The 19,964-nt window shown below is 38.7% G+C and overlaps 3 protein-coding genes across 4 annotated transcripts; all 3 read left to right on the plus strand.

The window, feature by feature from the left end:
• The first annotated feature begins 4,064 nt into the window (after positions 1-4,064).
• On the plus strand, positions 4,065-8,676 carry LOC144057053 (protein transport protein Sec61 subunit alpha-like 1). The gene is made up of 12 exons (XM_077574280.1): positions 4,065-4,200; positions 4,779-4,846; positions 4,939-5,004; positions 5,322-5,400; positions 5,501-5,632; positions 5,720-5,829; positions 6,326-6,479; positions 6,569-6,729; positions 6,845-7,042; positions 7,129-7,320; positions 7,423-7,499; positions 7,663-8,676. Exons 1-12 carry the CDS (start codon positions 4,194-4,196, stop codon positions 7,847-7,849), a joined length of 1,431 nt encoding a protein of 476 aa, XP_077430406.1. The 5' UTR covers positions 4,065-4,193; the 3' UTR covers positions 7,850-8,676.
• A 258-nt stretch (positions 8,677-8,934) lies between these two features.
• LOC144056966 (mitochondrial intermembrane space import and assembly protein 40-B-like) lies at positions 8,935-10,501 on the plus strand. The gene is made up of 3 exons (XM_077574133.1): positions 8,935-9,158; positions 9,427-9,525; positions 9,798-10,501. Exons 1-3 carry the CDS (start codon positions 9,137-9,139, stop codon positions 10,136-10,138), a joined length of 462 nt encoding a protein of 153 aa, XP_077430259.1. The 5' UTR covers positions 8,935-9,136; the 3' UTR covers positions 10,139-10,501.
• A 139-nt stretch (positions 10,502-10,640) lies between these two features.
• Positions 10,641-19,651, plus strand: uroc1 (urocanate hydratase 1). 2 transcript variants are annotated; one of them, XM_077574132.1, is made up of 19 exons: positions 10,641-11,144; positions 11,862-11,992; positions 12,088-12,181; positions 12,249-12,308; positions 13,132-13,260; positions 13,337-13,398; positions 13,514-13,580; positions 14,462-14,605; positions 14,672-14,760; positions 14,903-14,965; positions 15,053-15,232; positions 15,305-15,402; positions 16,451-16,523; positions 16,677-16,866; positions 16,971-17,069; positions 18,077-18,176; positions 18,300-18,381; positions 19,196-19,295; positions 19,369-19,651. In XM_077574132.1, the coding sequence occupies exons 1-19, from the start codon at positions 11,019-11,021 to the stop codon at positions 19,507-19,509; spliced, it is 2,028 nt and encodes a 675-aa protein (XP_077430258.1). In that variant the 5' UTR covers positions 10,641-11,018; the 3' UTR covers positions 19,510-19,651. The 2 variants fall into 2 exon arrangements, 1 of the variants encoding a protein (XP_077430258.1); XR_013295145.1 differs by lacking the exons at positions 19,196-19,295; positions 19,369-19,651 and having other exon boundaries at positions 18,055-18,176.
• The last annotated feature ends 313 nt before the right edge of the window (positions 19,652-19,964 follow it).

A 19,964-nucleotide genomic window follows, 5' to 3' on the forward strand; every position in this document is an offset into this window, starting at 1 on the left:
TTGGGCCAAAGAGTGTGATGTCATGGCCCGTCTAACAACATTCCACCACAGGATGAAACAGAATGAGGTAATAGTGCCACAGATCAAATTACAGATGATGAACTAAGTAATAGAGGATTTCAGTAATGTGACTATTGCTGTTTATCATTTTATTTTATTTATGTACATTTTCAGCATTTTTTGAGATTTTAAGTGCACACTTTTTCCCTATTTATTCTAAAATTTCAAAATTAACAAATTCCCCTCATGAATATGAATACAACAGTTTGAGACCAGCACCAGCTGTCTTTGTTTTATATAGTAGTTGTATGCCATAGTAGTTGTATACTAAAGAAGTGGTTTAAAAACAAAACACAAAAAACTTATGTTTGATAATCAAACACAAGTTTTAGCCTAAGCAACTTTGAAGGCTCAAAATGGCAACATTCTTAACAGTTCCCATTTTCGTAAGTGTGTGACTTTAAAATTGTAATTTGCAACCTTATTCTCTTTTAGAAAGCCCGCATTTTTTAAACTATCTTAGTTGTTGGCGTTCAATTTTGTTGCATTGATTGAGCTTTTCTGTTTTTTTTTAATATCCTTCACTGTGAGCGGTCATTGAACGCACTTCAAGTCAAGTGCCAAATGTTAATTTATGGTTTTCTTTTGCCACTCGACGCAGCAAGGGTTCGTTCGTGCCACAAAACTTCACAGTTATTGATTATCTGATTTATTCCCACACGTTTGTTAGTGTGTGCTGATGAACAAGGGTGAGTTTAATCACTTATATTGGCTGTGTCAAGTGATATTGAACTGTAAATTGTATGCACACAGCACTTCCGCTTTCGATGAAATAATGCACTGAAACTTCCGGGGAGGGGGAGACTTTAGCGGAGCACACTGTTGATGTGATGTTAAACCCTTATCCTAAATCTAACTAAAGAACAAGGGCCACTCATTTATTTAACACTATGACTACCAGAATTCTAAAACTACTAACTACTAACCAGATCGACCAGCTTGTGCTCTGGCAATAACGTAATCGCCTAAACTATTATTACTCGCTATTTGAGTAGCAGAGGTAGTAAAGGTATTTTGTTTATTAAAATTCTGGCCTGTAGTGCCAAAAATGACTCTTATCGCATCTAACAGAAAATATTTTACTATAATAAGCAATACTACCATTTAACTGTATCTCCACTTCCAGTGTAGCAAGCAGGCTGCTTGGCTCTTCTTTACTGAGGGGATCTGACGACCTAAGCCTCGTCAATACAGTATTTTGAAGCAGATGGACTGACATACTAAAAATAAGCAAAATTTCCCAAAATGTAGACACATTTTCTTATTAATAAGTTTTTAAAAAAAAAAAATGGAGTAAGCAAAATTTGCTTGGCAAAACTTCTTGAAATTGATATAGAACTGTAACCCTTTTAAAACAGTAACAGGTATTAAAATTCGAACTTTTTTCATAACATTACCACTTAATTATCATAAAAAGCTTTTCATAAATTTAAGATTATTATAATAAAATCAGGATTTTTTTATTTTTTTATTTTTATTTTTTGCAAAATTGTGACATTATTCTTGTTCTTACAAAATTACCCAAATTTCCTAATGTTGAAAAGATTAGTAGTAATAAAGATGATTACATGTAGGTTTTACTGCCAAATGGAAGGAGCACTAATATTACTTCACTCTTCACCTATATCTGAAATATCTGTACTGTCTTGACAGGACAAACTTAAGAGCAGCACCATCCAAATTTGCAAAATGGCGTTTCTCACCAGCTGCTGTCCGAATTTATCAGATGCTACCGTAATGTACACCAAACAAAGGTGAGTGAGTGCATATGCGTGTGAAGGCCTGATGATGATGATGATGAAGTGTGTTATGAAACAAAAGCCACAGAATAGGCTGTAGGGTGAACACACGCGACGTGAAGGTGCCTGCACGTTCAATTGTCTCAAAGAATCCATGTGGGTGGAGGAGTTAAAAATAACCCAGGCTAAAACAAGGCGGGAGGAGTGAGAGAGCGTCGATAGTAATCTGGATTAAACTCTATGGCTAAATTCCATGTAAGGGCAGTTGACATGGGATGGTGGGGGGTTGTCGCTCAGAGTGATTTATTCTGTGTGGTGGTCTTTTTTATGGTTCTATGGTGGATTTTTTTTTTAAATGGCTACATTTAATCGACGTACATTTTTTTCTACTTCCTACATGCCATGACACCACACTCCCTCCTCTGAGTTTTGTTGGCAGGATGGTTGGCAGGATAGTTCAGTTAAAAACAAACAAACGTTTTATTTTATTAAATAAAGGTTAGATGCAGGGTTGTAGGGCTCTATTTTCATGAGGGTGTAACCCTGTGTAGATCTGGATAAAACCTTGCATTGGTAATTTCGCAGGTGAGCGAGCACAGGCCGGCGGATCTTCTATCACAGGCTTCCGAGTAAATTGGCATAATATGAGCGCTGCGATTTATTTATCTGCATGTCCATCTGTGACATTTTTTGGGAGCTTGACCATCAACATCAATTTTATGTCGCATAAGTAGTTTGCTTGGGAAAAGAGATAGGAGAGAAAGACAGGAGGTGACTCACTCTGTTGGGAATCATGGTCTTATGACTTGCTCCCACCCGTTTTCTTTTTCGTTTCATTGCCTCTATCAACCTCCCTCAAACTCCCTTCCATGGATGTGTATCCATCGGAATGTAACCACACTAACACCCCCACATCTGTCCCCATCAGCCTGTTTGTGATTAAATAGAGCTATATAACTTCAAATGTTCAGTAAGTTAGGCAGAAATGAAATCTTCCTTGTGTGGTGTAGAAAAAAGTAACATTCTTCGTGGAGACTGACAAATAAAAGAAATTAATTTCACTTTCAATTTGTGTAACTAAAAAGTGAATGGTAGTCCACTCCAGAATAAAAATGACAAGTAAACCAATTTTAAGTTTAAATAATCAAAAGTTCTGTTGTTGTTATAAAGACACATTATCAATCAAACTTCTGGGAAGATGTAAGGAGCATCAAGAATTTATGCAGACTTTGCATAACTGTTTCTTGAACTGTTGCCAACCTTCTTGACAAAAACTTTTTCATCTTTATCTTTTAGTGAGTCAAACTCAGATACCAGGAAGAAAAAAAATTAAAGACAGGGCGTTGCCTTTGTCATTGTATTCCTGAATTATGAGAGACATACTTGTCCAGCTTTGTTTTTAGTTCAATTGTTGACAGGTTTTATTGTTAAGAAAGTACTTGTTCAGATTACATAAATTGTAAACGTTTCAGTGTGTGAGATTAGTTGAAGTGAGGTGATGTCTTTGTCAATGAATACATTCCTGTAGCCGATTAGCTTGTGTAGGAGAAACTGAATTATCACAGTTTCATCATTTTGCTCAGAAAGTCTTGTACGAACTTGCCTTTGTGTGCAGTCTTGTACGTTGTTGTTGGAATAATTGCAATAACGAGGAGGCGCAAAAGTTGATATAGCTGTGTTTAACTTTTGGCAAACAAGACAAAATAAAGCCAATGTATTAATTGGGCAGGCACATTTGTACCGCTTTGCAGGTGCACTAATCCTACTTCACTGGTGTGTCGTGAGTGATCATCAGGGGTGTAAATTTCTCTTAATTTTTCCAAAAATTCTTATTAATTAATTACCCATAAATCTTCTAGCTATGCCAATGACTCATGGTGACATGCAGAACAATTAAAAGATGTTTGTTTAAATGGCAAACGGACACCTATTGCTATTCATACAACAAAGTCATGGCTGCCTTCCTGTGATTTTCAGCGTTGTGATCAATTACACAAGCCACAAGGACTACATGTGAGAATAAATAGAGACAGGATCATCATTATTTCAGTTGTCATACTATTTGCTAGATTTTTGTTTAGTAGTGTGAAATGATCGCATGCAAATTGGATCAATAAAAATTGGAGTCTGTAGGTGAGACAACTGAGACAGTTAATTAATGTGCAGGACTCATCGCTGAACTTCTCATCTACAGCTCTCTGCTGCCGTCTCCTGGCTCAGGATATAACACACAAGGCATCAATATTGATGTTGTCTCGCGAGAAAATGGTGACGTGTCTGTTTGTTGAGTCTCTCTTCCACTGTTCACGCACACTCCCGGCGTCTGCTCAGATTGATCACTGAGGTGGAAGACTGTCTTAACACAAGAGTCATCCGGTGGACATTCGGGACACCATGGGTAGTGAGTATCCTCTTGTGTGACTTCAGCTTTGTTTCTGGTCTGCTTGTGGTTTGTTTAATTTAGTAAACGAACACGTAGTAGCGCTGCATGTTAGCGAGCGTTGTAAGCTAGCTTCGCAGAAATGTTTCCCCTTTGCAGATGTTGCTTGCGAACTAGTACCGTGGTTAAGATAAACTGCTTGTTGAAACAACGTATTTACGGTTTGCGATGAATATTTAAACCCGAGTGCCGTCATTTGGCTGGCGGTAAACGTCTGATGCTAACTTGTTAGCCACTCATTCAAATACAGTGACAGGGAAGTTAGTGATGACGACGCTTAACACCGCCGACGTTACATTGTCAATTTCTGACGTTTTTAATCTACTAGCTGCTGTAAACAAACAATTGCAATGCAGTGGGTCTTAAGTGTAGCTAGAAAGGTTATGTTATGTTATTATTAATCCAGTATTGTTTTGTTTTCCACGTTTATCGGCGTCGATTCTTCCTCGTAGTGTAAAATCCGCCCCTCATTCATTGCCACGTCTCACGGATGAGCAACTCAAATCATCTGAGAAATGTTCACCTTTGTTTGATTTCAGTCAAATTCTTGGAAGTGATTAAGCCATTCTGCGCAGTTTTGCCAGAAATCCAAAAACCTGAAAGAAAGGTATGTGCCACTAGCCACTCAGAGAGTAATGACACGACACTGTAAACTCCTCTTGAGATTGTTGTAAACATGTTACGATGGTCTTGGTTTAGATCCAGTTCAGGGAGAAGGTTCTATGGACAGCCATCACTCTTTTCATCTTCCTGGTTTGCTGCCAAGTGAGTTTAGTTTTATTTATTTATTTAGATTTTTGTTAAATTATGAACTCTGTTAACAAATTTAAGTAAAACTGTCAACTGAAAATTCTATTTTTGCTCCTAAAACACACTCCACATCTCTGAGTCAATAAAGGATTATTTTATGTTATGTCATAGATAAAACGTACTATTGTCAGGCAAATAAAACAAACACTATGGATTAGTAGCACACTAACTTTGATAACATTTTGTGTACCTGCAATTAATCTGTCTTCAACAGTTGTTTGTATGTTATAGCAAAGCATGCATAACATTAATGTGTAATATTTTTTGTTTAGATCCCTCTCTTTGGCATCATGTCATCTGACTCTGCAGATCCATTTTACTGGATGAGAGTGATTCTTGCCTCAAATCGAGGTATTTGTCTATTATGAGCATATCACCCTAACATAGAACACATGGAATTGTACTGTACCACATGACTGGTTCACTGTTTAACATGGGAGTGTTCCCACAGGCACATTGATGGAACTGGGCATCTCCCCTATTGTCACCTCTGGCCTGATCATGCAACTGCTTGCTGGGGCTAAAATCATTGAAGTTGGAGACACGCCCAAAGACAGAGCCCTCTTCAATGGAGCACAGAAATGTACACACACAAAAAAAAAAGCTACTAAATTTTCACTTGGTGACTTGAAGTCAAGACAGGCGTCTGATGTTTCTCATTGTTTTTCAGTGTTTGGAATGATCATCACCATTGGCCAGGCTATTGTTTACGTAATGACTGGCATGTATGGTGACCCCTCAGAGATGGGAGCTGGAATCTGTCTGCTCATCATCATTCAGGTACGACCAACTGAAAAACAAGGACATATGGAATGGAGTCTTTTTGTAATTCAAACCCCCATTGATACATTGTGCCTAGTCTTGTAATGGCAATGCCAAAATAATGCTGCCCTTTACATGTATTAAAAAAAGGGGGAGTAATCAGTGTTCTTACTCACTTTCCTTCCGACGTGTTGTCAGCATCCAAATGAGGTCATCCACCCACTCGTTAGCAATATTTCCTCTTGGTGCCATCTTATTAGCATTCAGTCCTTGACAACAAATCCTGATACTGCCATAATAAAAATGTTTGTAGAATGTGTTTTGTTGACTCTAGGTACATCTCTATAAATAAGTTAATCAAATATTAAAAGAACATCTCTACACACCACCGAAAGAAACAAAAGCAAAACAAACATTGCTTTACTCCCTCTTTTTGAAATACAAGGCCTGTGCTTATTTTGGACGTCCGAGCAAACATGGTGAAGTTTTAACACTGCATATCTTTACTCCGTAGCTGTTTGTGGCCGGCCTCATCGTGCTGCTGCTGGATGAGTTGCTTCAGAAAGGCTACGGTCTTGGTTCGGGCATCTCACTGTTCATCGCAACCAACATCTGTGAAACGATCGTCTGGAAGGCTTTCAGCCCTACCACCGTAAACACTGGCAGAGGTAAGAAGAATCCGCAGGAAAAGTGCTGAATATATGTGTTTATTTGATTGTATTTGTAATGGCGCTTGCTGTGGCCATGATGTTTACAGGCACCGAATTTGAAGGCGCAATCATCGCTCTTTTCCATCTGCTGGCCACCAGGACGGACAAAGTGCGTGCTCTGAGAGAGGCCTTCTACAGACAGAACCTGCCCAACCTCATGAACCTCATTGCAACAGTCTTTGTTTTTGCTGTAGTCATATATTTCCAAGTGAGCTCTTTTTTTTTTCTTTCTCATATGTACACATATCCCAACGCTCCTAACAGGCATCTATGACGAAATATGCATGGAAGGTGTTGTCAAAAGATATCTTAAACTCTCGCAGGGATTCAGAGTGGATCTGCCAATCAAGTCCGCTCGCTACCGTGGCCAGTACAACACCTACCCCATCAAGCTCTTCTACACCTCCAACATTCCCATCATCCTGCAGTCGGCGCTGGTCTCCAATTTGTACGTCATATCGCAGATGCTTTCCACACGCTTCAGTGGGAATTTCTTGGTCAATCTGCTCGGAACGTGGTCTGTAAGTACACTTCCTGTTTACAATAATGGGTGCAGAAGGTACCGATGAAATGACAAATGATGGCGTCTTGTTTGTTGTGTTTGTAGGACACTGCAAGTGGTGGTCCAGCTCGGGCGTATCCTGTCGGCGGTCTTTGTTACTACCTCTCCCCGCCTGAGTCTTTTGGATCCGTTCTAGACGATCCCGTCCACGCGCTTATCTATATTGCCTTCATGCTTGGATCATGTGCCTTCTTCTCCAAAACCTGGATCGAAGTCTCGGGCTCCTCTGCAAAAGATGTAAAATAAAACTACTCCGACCTTTTCAAGTTAATTCCACAAGCCTGTTGTGTTGTAGTTTCTACTTGACTCTAAACAATAATAACTTTATTTTTCGGGCAGGTGGCAAAACAGCTAAAAGAGCAGCAGATGGTGATGAGGGGACACAGAGAGACTTCTATGGTCCATGAGCTAAACAGGTAAAATCACTTTTGGAAGACTTTTTTTTTTTGTGTGTCTATCTTCCTACACAGAAACAACAAGTATAAATGACAAAAAATTTGACACTTAACTGTATTTATTTTGGATCATATAAGTATTAATTGACCTTTTTTCTCCTTTTCTCCTCCCTTCGTGCTTTAGATACATACCAACTGCAGCTGCATTCGGCGGGTTGTGTATCGGCGGTTTATCCGTGATGGCTGACTTCCTCGGCGCTATCGGCTCTGGCACGGGAATCTTGCTGGCCGTCACCATCATTTATCAGTACTTTGAGATTTTTGTCAAAGAGCAGAGTGAAGTAGGCAGTTTGGGGGGATATTTCTTTTAGGACTCTTGTAAACTGTTATCAGCGCCGCCATCTTGTGTATTTCAACACCTTTGTGAAGCACTCCTATCATCAGCTTCCCGTCTTCAGGTTATTTTGGCGCCCAGGATTCTCACATCAAGTGACAAGTCGTGAGATGACAGAACTTGTGCTACCGCCACTCATCTAAAAACACAAAAGACTTGACATTTTTTTGACTCCATTTTGAAGCTCCCCAATATTCTTTTAAGGCTGACTTTGTGAGATGTACTCAGCCCGTTTTATCCCCAAACAACATGATAGAACTTCAGTATGCCGGCATACTTGGCTGGCATGATGGTGGCCCCAATGGCTGCTGTGTGCAAGCCTACAACCTTCTGACATCTTAAAGAAGAAGCTGAGTTGTCACAAACATGATGGGAGTTCAGTATAGTACTGTCCTTTCTCAATCGGTGCTCCTGGAACGTTTTTAAAAGAACGTCATGTAAGTGAAGAACAAAAGGATTGCGAGTCTTAACATTTATGTCTGGCAGGAAATCCATCTGCTTTTTGTGTGTCCGCCACTGAGCCATTCAAAACAGGTCCCTGCCTTTAAAAAAAAAAAAAAAAAAAAGCAATCCAAGGGAGTTGCAGTATTAACTCGGTGGTATATATTCATGTCCTTCATTTGTCCTTTGTTTTTAATGTCTGCTTTGAGAAATATTTTGTCACTTTTCCCCCTCGACAGATAAATTATTTTGTGTACATAGGCAATGTGTTGGAATTTGTTTTAAGTGTAAGATAAAGGCTTTGGGATACGTAGTAGATGCAAACATTTCAGAACAACGTTTACAATAAACATTTTGGAAGAACGTCCATTTTTCCGTTTGTTTGCGCACGATAATTCATTTATAGGGTAAATTATTAAACTGAAGGAAGCGCAGTGAATGTGACCCAAGGAGTAGCCACTTGTATCATTAACAGTAATGTTCACAATGTTTTTTAATTCAAGCAATATGGTAACGATCCCGCATTCCAATAAAATTAAATAAGGATTTTGTGACGCAGCGAGGACCGCATACGCCAATTCTTATTGGCTCACACAAGTACATGTGACTTGAGCTAAAGCTAGTTAGCTTCCCCCTTCCGTCAATGGGAAATTCAGTTAGCTCCCCGAGCCACCACCTGGATCGTCGCCCGCAGTTGTGAAACAGCTGTAGATGCCCTACACGTTGTGACCTTGTCGTATGCCTGTGACATGTTTCTATAACATCAATTGCACCCGGCGGGCTGCTGCATTAAATCGGGGTTCACGTCTTCATTTTTGAAGAAATGACTACTGTCGGGGAAGAGGGTAAGCACGCCGGGCTAGCTCGGCTAACTCATTCATACAGTATGGAAGTCAATGATGACATAAGTTTGAGCCAGTATGTAAAGGTGTAATTTCATGTCTTTTGGCTTGAAGACATAGAAAAATACGCGGCAACTTGTGAGATTCATAGCATTTGTTTTAATTTATTTACTTAACCTTGAATGGGTAACATCTCAATATACAGTTGTTCGTCCACTGTTCCATTGTTTTCAACTGACATGACATAAACAACGTTATTGTTCCCACACAGGTAAAGACAAAATATTTTTTGTCACCAAAGAGGATCATGCAACACCCAGCAACGCTGAGCTTGTTGAGGAAGACCCCGATGATCCTTATGAGGAGCGAGGTGAGGAACCAGAAAAGGTTTGTAAGTACTGTAGTGGCTAATGCCATAAAATGCCACATGATGGCGCTACAGCCAGTAATAACTAACGTAGTAATAAGTGTTAAGGAATTATGTGAATAATGTAGCTATTTTTTTAGGTTTGAAATGATATTAAAGTAGTTGAAGCATTACAATTCAATTACCCAGTGTTTTGTTATTCATGACAGGGCTCAAGGTTTTCTGTATTCTGCCCTTCATCACGTTTTTAATTCTTAACCTCTCTGTCTTACTAGGCTTGATTCTTCCAAGTGGGGAGATTAACTGGAACTGCCCCTGCCTGGGTGGTATGGCCAGTGGTCCCTGTGGGACCGAATTCAAGGAGGCCTTCTCCTGTTTCCACTACAGTAAAGAGGAGTTGAAGGGCTCAGAGTGCCTGGATCAGTTCCGAGCAATGCAAGAGTGCATGCAGCGCTATCCGGAACTCTACCCGCAAGAAGAAGACAAGGTACCAGAAGAAAATGCATCTAAAGCAGAACAGACCTCCGAAGAAGCCTCAGAATCAGATGCCGATTCCAAGTCCACATCTGACCCTGTGCAGGAGTCAAATAGTACAGAAAGCTCAGTAGAAAGTTAACTCCCATTTGTTTGGGAAATACTTTAGGTGAGCCTTGATGTGCTAGTTAGTTACATTTTTGGATACCAATGTTTGATTTGAAAATACTAAGCTGATTACAGAACAAACGTTTATTTACAAAGAAGCTTACATGTCCATTCTTTGTTGCATACTATTCTCACTATTGTGTCATTTGCATTTAATACATATAATGCACATTTTTTATGTACTGTGCTGCATAGAGTAGACTGGTGAAGACACTTAAGTTCCTTCCCTCTCAAGGGTGTTGCCTGTGAGGCCAAACTGTCTGCAAAGAATTAACCTCAACTCTTTCAATGGCGTGCAAGTCACTTAAATTGTTAAAATAAATGCTGTTCAGTAGTAGTGCATAACATAATTTTTTCTGTGTGTGTGTTGGGGTAATGGAGGAGTGAATAGCAAAAATCTAATTGAAATGCATTGGGGGGTAAAACATCAAGCCCCAAAAAATTCATCAAAAAATGCTGATGAACATTCACTTTGTTTTCTACAGAAAATGTATGTGTGTGAGGGGGGTTCTATCCTGGGGGGAGTTTTGTAATATTTTAAAATATTAGAATCAAAGTTAGTGAATATGCTGAACCGCCACAAGGGTTGACTGTATTGGATCTGTTGTTCAAATATTTTAGTATTCACTTTTGTGTACGCAAGTACCAGAGGTCAGAGGTACGTTTGACCACTGAGGCACATGCTGCTTGAAACTCCCTTTGCCATCAATGATTACCAAACATCCTTTTCTGTCATTGGTGAATGTTCAGGGGGCAAAGATGACCAAAAAGCCAATAGGACGACCAATAGGCGAGTCCGTCAAATATTCAGCAGCAGTCTTTCCGCATTCTTTTTAAATTGAGGACTCGACAGGATGGCCACCCTAAAAGAAATATGCAGCGGCTTACCTCTAGATCCTTTGCCCCCGAACCGAGGAAGAGACCCAAATGTGCCCCATGCGCCCGTTCGGACCCCAAACCTCACAATCCAAGATGAGCGGGTAAGTAGATTCCATCATTTGTACATCACAAATTTAGTATGCAAAATACTTTGCTTTTCTGTGGCGCTTGTCCTTGGAGTACACCAAATCTTTATGCCTGTAGCTTGAATTGAAGCAACTGGACCCTTTTTTTTTGTGTTTTTATTTATTTTCTGGAAGCATTAAAAAAATGACTCGAGCAATTATGCCATCAGGTTAACAATGTAAAACAAAAAAAGCAAAATTAATACTATAGGTCAAAGGTCAGTTTTGTGGCACATGACAACACCAAAGCGTTCTTAGAGGAAAAAGCTAGTGGGCAAATGTATTCTTTCTGAAGTATGTATTAATCGGTAAAAAGTATCTCTTGGCAAATCTTCAATGAACTTCAACTTACATGCAAATTCCACAGAGGAAGGCCTGAGCTGAGATTCAAACCCTGATCTTTAAGGTAGACGTGTTAACTACTACCTCTCATTGATGCTATTGCAAAGAAGATTTCAAAATAAAAAAAAGCTGATAGTCAATGAGAAAGTCTGGTGACTGTTGGTTCCAGCCTAACGACATTTTCTGTCACCATATCATGTGGGGGTCCATATTGCAACATCACTGTTGACGACTTTGGTCTCCAAGGTCACTGATTGGCCAAAAGTGACGCAAAGGTTTGAGTCAATAATTAAGAAAAGCTAGTGACCTCTATTTTTCATTCACATTTACATGACCCCCCCCCCCATTTAGCTGGCACTGAGAAACGCTCTTCGCTATTTCCCCCCGGCCCATCATGCAACACTCGCACCAGAATTTGCACAAGAGCTCCGCCAGTACGGCCACATTTACATGTATCGCTTTTGCCCTGCGTTACGGCTGAGGTAAGACAACAACGTGATGGTGAGAGACTTCACTGACATTTTTAAGAGTGTGCTAAGTACATATTGACAGTTTTGGGGGTTGTTGTCTTGTTCAGAGCGTACCCCATTCATGAGTACCCGTGCCGCACACGCCAAGCGGCGTCCATCATGTTGATGATCATGAACAACTTAGACCCGGCAGTGGCCCAGGTAAGTTTCTTCCGCAGCTTCATTAATTTGATTTCTAACTTCAATCTAACTGGCTTTTATGTTTTAGTTTCCCCAGGAGCTTGTCACTTATGGAGGAAATGGGCAAGTTTTCAGTAATTGGGCTCAGGTACAATGACATATTTTCTTGTTTTGGCCAAATATTTGTTATTGAGGTACACAATATCGATGACATTGCGCATGCTCAAGAATCAGATAACGACCAATCATGGCACAGTTTGCTTAAGTCACATGACTAAACACAGAAAACAGGTGAGCCATGATTGGTTGTTTTCTGAGCATGGATGATATAACATAACATACAAAGTTTTTGTGTACTTAGTGATTTTTTTCTATATATAATTTTTAAAAAAAGTTGATCAAATTACAAATTGTACCATTAAAAAAAAAAAAGCTTGGCCAAATATTTGTTATAGAGGTACACAATATCAATGACATCGCGCATGCTCAAGAATCAGGTAGCGACCAATCATGGCACCGTTTGCTTAAGTCACATGACTAAACACAGAAAACATGTGAGGCATGATTGGTCGTTTTCTGAGCATGCATGATATAACATAACATACAAAGTTTTTGTGTACTTAGTGATTTTTTTCTATATATAATTTTTAAAAAAGTTGATAAAATTACAAATTGTACCATTAAAAAAAAAAGCCTTTTAATATTTTTATTTTATTTTTTGTGCCATGTCAAAATCTGCTTTGCAGTTGGTTTTTAATGCATGCTATTTGTGTGGGCATATTCCACGTCTCAGAAGACATTTTCATTGCTAGTGAATCTCATTTTTCAACCTCGATAGAAAGAGTAAAACATTAAACTACCGTGAAACGTAATCAAGTCTAACATTATTATTCTCATTCAAATTTGAGTTCATTTGAGAAATCTTACTGGACCATGAAGTGATACTGAAAGTGCAGTTCCATCTTGTGCAGTTCCATCTTGTGATGAATTATCTGAGTGAGATGACGGAGGAGCAGACTTTGGTCATGTACAGTGGTCACCCCATGGGTCTGTTCCCCAGCCTGCCCTCCTCGCCCCGCGCCATCATCACCAACGGCATGGTAATAAAAGCCAGCAACATAACACGCTATTCTCACCACATTCTAATACCTTGACTGCCTTCTTGGTTTCATTCAGGTTATCCCAAACTACTCCTCCAGAGAGCAATATGAAAGGATGTTTGCTCTCGGTGTGTCAATGTATGTCTTTAAAACATTCTTTGTGTTATGAGTTACATTGATGGTAATGCAGGGAAATGTTGGCCTATTTATGTTTGTTTGTATGTAAGCTAAAAAAATTATATATTTTTTTCAGGTATGGTCAAATGACAGCTGGCAGCTACTGTTACATTGGACCTCAAGGGATTGTTCATGGCACTATGGTACAAAATTGATTTTTTTTTTTAATCAAATTATATCACTCTTTTGATTACCCTTATGTGTAATTAAAAAAAAACAACAGCAACAGAGTTAAACTCTAAAAACAGTTGGGTCAAAAGTAACACAATTATGGATCAAAAATGGACTGATTCATTTTATGGGTCAATTTGACCCAACTTTATGAGTTGTTTTATACAAAATTAACTTCTTCTTTTTTTCTGCAAAACAACCTAGAGGATCTGACCCAACTTTTTGGATTGTTTTAAACAAAATGACCCAATATTTGACCCAAAGTTGGGTCAAATTAACCCAAGTGAAGTCTCTGAGCCAACTTAATGGATTGTTTCATACAATTTTTAAAAAAAAATTTTTTTTTGTAAAACAACGCAAAGTTGGGTCAAATTAACCCAAGTAGAGGATCTGACCCAACTTTATGGGTTGTTTTATACAAAATGACCCAATGTTGGGTCAAATTGAGGATCTGTCCATTTTGACCCATCATTTGGTTATTTATGATCCAACTGTTTTTAGTGTACGACTCGGTATGGCTGCCATTTTGAGTAATTAGTAATCCAACGTGACTACAGTATATCTAATTTAGGTATAGATTAGATCGTTTAATTAAAGTTACTGTTGAAAGACTTGACAAACTTGACAAAATCAAACACAGTCCCTATGTTGAGTGTGTCCACTTAAGTTGAAAATATTAAAGTTGATTGTATTCTCAGTACTGTTAACAAATTGTTATCTAGCTTTAAATAAAAAATAAAAAAACTACATAAAAATTGAAGAAACATTTATACATTGTATGTTCTTATTTGGGGGCATGAGGTAATGTTATGTCATGTTATAAGTACTTATTATGGTCTTACTTTCTGTGCAGCTGACGGTGCTGAACGCCGGTCGGCGATACCTGGGCTCCGGTGACCTGAGGGGACGTGTCTTCGTGACCTCCGGCCTCGGGGGCATGAGTGGCGCTCAGGCTAAAGCTGCCGTCATTGCCGGTTGCGTTGGCGTCATTGCAGAGGTGAGGCAGCGACGGCTTCCAATGTGAGAGTGTGTGTGTGACCGAGTGACGTCACGTGTGTGTTAGGTGGATGAGGCTCCTCTCAAAAAGAGACACCAGCAAGGCTGGTTGATGGAGGTCACCGGGGATTTGGAGCACTGCATCAAACGCATCAGGTAACATATACAGTACATAATTCCATGATTGCTAAATAGTAGCATGCTTGTTTTGTTATTTGTTAGGTCATAGCAAACCTAAATGAGCCATTCAAGCTGTGAATTTTCAGGGATTCCAAATGAGCATTTTGGTGCCTTACAGAGAAACCAGATGCTCAAAGACTCCCCTCAGTTTGGGTTACCATGGCAACATTGTGGACTTGTGGTGAGCGTACAACAAATATTACATTTACAGTGAAAGTCGCATCTTTTACACATTTGTGCAACTTTTCTATTTGTGATTCTTGATTAGGGAGAGGCTGTTGTTGGAGTACCAGAGGACAGGTGAGCTCCTGGTGGATTTGGGCTCGGACCAAACCTCCCTCCACAACCCTTTCAACGGAGGCTACTACCCGGCACAACTCAGCTTCCGCCAGGCCAACCAGCTCATGTCCGCTGATCCCAGTCGATTCCGCAGCATGGTCAAAGAAAGGTCAAGTCGGTCATACTAAAACAGTGGGATTCTTGAATCAAAGTAGCTAACATGCTATTCTCTTTTCCACAGCCTCCAGAGACAAGTGAATGCTATTAACAAACTGTCGGATGCGGGCATGTTCTTTTGGGATTATGGCAACGCTTTTCTACTGGAGGCGCAAAGAGCTGGTACACTCATTTTAATGAGACCATGTAATTACTTGGCTTGTGTTCACAATAAGTCACAAAACGTTAGCGGTTTTGGGTGACATTTTAGGATAACCTTACTTAATGTGACTTTCACGAAACTTTGGAATGCACGTGCGCAACCTGTTCAGTATTTTTGTCTATTTAATTGATTTAATTTAAATCATGCACACATTTTTTTAAATTTTATTTGTTTACTTAGATTCCTTAGAATCAGCCCAAAAAAGCTGTGAATTTCAGTCTAATGAAATGTAATCAGTTAAAACATTTGAATATACTGTAGTTTAAATATGGCAGGCTGTGGATTAACAAAGATTTATTTATCGGTAGTTTAAGGGTTATTTGACTGATTTAGCCATTTTCAGCAATAAAAAGTCCATATTTGCTTCAGTACCTTTTTAACGGATTCATTTTCTATTCTCTTTACAGTAATATAAAACAATTTAATACATTTTAGAGGGATACTTGGCTCATTTAGCCATTTTCAGCTGAAAAAAAGTTAATATTTTGTCTATCATTAATTTGAAACTTCATTATTTTTCATGTACAATTAATACTTTCGTAAAAACATTTCGCCACTTGCCGTCGACTGAAAATAACATCACAGGTGCTCAGAGCTCAGCTAACGACCAATCACTGTTTTCTGGGTTTGGTCATGTGACGTTTGCAAACTGAGCCATGATTGGTCATTCCCTGAACTTTTTCAGTCGACAGCAAATTTTTTAAGGTATTGTACATGAAAAATAATGAAGTTCTTAAATTAATGATAGACCAAATATCAACTTTATTTCTGCTGAAAATGGCTAAATGAGTCAAGTATCCCTATAAAATGTATTAAATTGTTTTCTATTACTGTAAAGAGAACAGAAAATGTATCCGTTAAAAGGTACTGCATTACACTTGGACATGTTCAACTCACAATAAGATAACCTGGAATGGTTGAAATTTCACCCAAAAGTGTAGTATCCTTTACATATTGTGAGTTGTGTGTGAATTGAACTCCCAAAAATTTTGTTTGTTGTTTTTATAGGAGCTGAGGTGGAAAAGGTTGGTGGCGGAGCGACAGAATTCCGCTACCCATCCTATGTCCAACACATCATGGGGTAAGTGATGCACGCTTCTCCTCATACATTTAAAAAAAAAAAAAAAAGTTGAACTTTGCATGAACCCATGCTGCTTCCATATTGTTCAAGTGAATGTGACATTAGTCCCATTTTCTCTCTTGTGAGCAATAATTTGTAGTCTCCACCTCCCAGAGACATTTTTTCCTTGGGCTTCGGTCCATTTCGCTGGGTATGCACATCCGGCGACCCCCATGACCTCGCCGTAACCGACGACATCGCTGCCTCGCTCCTGGAAGATTTGAGCGCCAATGTGAGCGACAGGGTCAGACAGCAGTACGACGATAACATCTTTTGGATCAGGGAGGCCGGAAAACACAAAATGGTTTGTAACGACAGTACAAACTGTAAAGGGGGCTCACAAGGCACTTACGATACGGGAGATGATTTTCTTTTGTGTGTGCGTGTGCATGCGACCACTTTCTGCAGGTTGTGGGATCCCAGGCCAGAATTCTCTACTCAGACCAGAAAGGAAGAGTTTCTATTGCTTTGGCCATCAACAGAGCTGTTGCTGAAAGAAAAGTTTCGGTAATGTATAGAGATGCACATAATAATCCATTTTATGCTAAGAGTTTGGAGTTTTTCTTATCTCATTTGAAGTCTTTGTCTTTGTTTGTCAACTTTGACTGTCGCTTTAAGATCGTGCACGCGCACCATGAACGAGCCTGAAACAGATGCTGCAGTTACGCTGTGGGCCAGAAGTGGCAGTCGCGAGTAAAAAAAAAAAGACAAACTGCACAAAGATTTTTTAACCTTTTTAACTTGTGTCTAGAGGTGGTCAAAGTATGGCTCGCATATTTCTTTTATACTGCTACTATACTTCGTCTATAATACTTTTGCAAACATTTAGCAGGTGTCCCCCCCCCCTAATTTTGCTTATTTAAAATATGTAAATATTTGTTATACTTTTAGCTAAAAATAATTTTTTGCTTTACTGTGACTACATGTAATAATATAAAATACTCGTATGCATAAAAATGAGAAGGTATTATTTTATTAGCAATATTAAATTATTATTATTATTATTTTATATTATTTATCGATTTATTGGTGTTTGAGGTGTTTTTCCCTAATATTGGTTATTTAAAATATGTAATTTTTTAAATTGTTTTAGCGAAAATTTATTTTTTTGCTTTACTAAAAATACATGTAATAATATAAAATACTTGTATGCATAAAAATGATGTTATTATTTTATTTGTATTATTAAATTATTATAATTATTTTATATTATTTATTGTTTTTTTTTGGTCTTTTGTTGGTGTTTTTTTCTTCTTAATATTGGTTATTTGAAATATGTAAATATTTTTTATTCTTTAGCTAAAAATATTTTTGGGCTTTACTGTAAATACATGTAATGAAGGTATTAATATTTTATTATTTGATTTTATTTATTTATATTATTGATTAATTTATAGATTTATTCATTTATTATTTTTTTATTCATAATATAAACAATTTTACATTCACATTTAAATTTTTGTACATGCTGTATGTGTGGACCTTTCTAAAGGGAGTGGACTTGTCTGTGTCAGGCTCCAGTGGTGATAAGCAGAGACCACCATGATGTGAGTGGTACCGACAGTCCCTTCAGAGAGACCTCCAATGTGTATGATGGCTCTGCCTTCTGTGCAGGTATGTTCAGGTGCAAGTTATCTCATCGGACTTCTACTGCATTAATGTATTACAAATGTGTTTGGCTTTGATTCCCACATTCAGAGTGTTCATTCAAATGACAGCCTACCGTACTTCTTCTAGATATGGCAGTCCAGAATTTTGTCGGCGATGCGTTCAGGGGTGCCACCTGGGTAGCTCTGCACAACGGTGGCGGTGTTGGCTGGTAAGGCTTTGGTCTGTTATCTTTTATCAGTGATGTGGCTATACTAGATGTCCATTTTTTCTTCTTCTGGGGTCCATATACAGAAACATGGAAGGCAAATGTGAATTTGCCAGCAGTGACTATTCTTAGGTAACATTGCACTGTAGGTCATTAAATGCTAAGCCATAAAACAAGGGTCACCACCCGTTTTCATAATAAAAGTTAATTATTGGGTGCTTACCGCAAATGGATACCAATTATCTAATAATGAGTAATATTCGCCCATGGGAAGATACTGATCACATCAACATTTTAACAAGGTGGGAAACAAAAATAGGATTATGTAGCACTTTATTTGTAGAAATCTCTGTAAGTGTTTACATTTTCAAATCACTTTTACAATATTTTAAGGAAATCACAATTTCCCATCACTGGTGAGCTCTTTGTAGAACAAGCACCTGGACTACATTTGTGTTATACAGACTATACAACATTCAACTTTCATTTTTATTAATTTTTTTCATTTTCATTATAATGTCTCAAAACATTAAAATTTCATCATTAAAAAAAAAAGTTATATCTTGTAAACATTTTTAACATTAACATAAAATTGGCACCCAAAAAAATAATCCAACTTTTTTCTGCATTTGATTTAAAAAAATAAAATAAAATAATAAAATAGCATCCTTCTTGTAACATTTAACATAACGTAGCATTTTTGTAATCTTCTGGTGCAGGTCAATATTTTTATCGCAATATGCTGTGGTAATGAAAAGCATGTACCACCCGACCGGACATTGTAACACGAACGTGTTGTTAATTGCGCCACCTACAGGGGTGAAGTGATGAACGGGGGATTTGGTTTGCTTTTGGACGGCTCTGAGGAAGCGGCAAAGCGAGCCTCTCTGATGCTCAACTGGGACGTTTCCAATGGGGTGAGACGATACCCAAAAGTGGATTTGACAGATGACTTCGGTCTGGTGCGAATGACTTTTTCTGTTTGTGAAGGTGGCTCGTCGCAGCTGGTGTGGAAACTCCAACGCCTACGAGACAATCCAGCGCACCATGGAGGAGGATCAGCAGCTGCGGGTCACTATGCCTTTTCCAGTACGCGATGAGCACGTACTGGACCGAGCTCTGCAGGGCTAACCTTGAACAGCTCGACTGTCTGAATGCGAAGACTAGACATTTGCTTTCGTACACGTGCTTTATCTAAAGAGAGACAATACAATACAGGTGTGTCAAAATAGCTTTTTAATTACTGATATAATAAATTTCATATATCTATCCATTTTCTTCAGTGCTTGTCTTCATTTCAGTTACGGGTGAGTTGACTTTCCAAGCGAAAGTAAAATCTCTCCTACATAACAAAAAATGTACACCCACAAAAACATATACACACACACACAAAAGTGCACACATAGACACACCAAGAAACTTCACCCCCCAAAAAACTCATTCACCCAACACACTCACTCTCAAAAAACCTCTACCCCAACAGAAAACTTGGACCTACAATAGAATGATCGATTGATCTCTCTCTCGCACTCTCGCTCTCTCTCTTGCACTCTCGCTCTCTCTCTCGCAATCTCGCTCTCTCTCTC

This window comes from Vanacampus margaritifer, chromosome 8, assembly GCF_051991255.1.
Source record: "Vanacampus margaritifer isolate UIUO_Vmar chromosome 8, RoL_Vmar_1.0, whole genome shotgun sequence".
NCBI classification, from domain to species: domain Eukaryota; kingdom Metazoa; phylum Chordata; class Actinopteri; order Syngnathiformes; family Syngnathidae; genus Vanacampus; species Vanacampus margaritifer.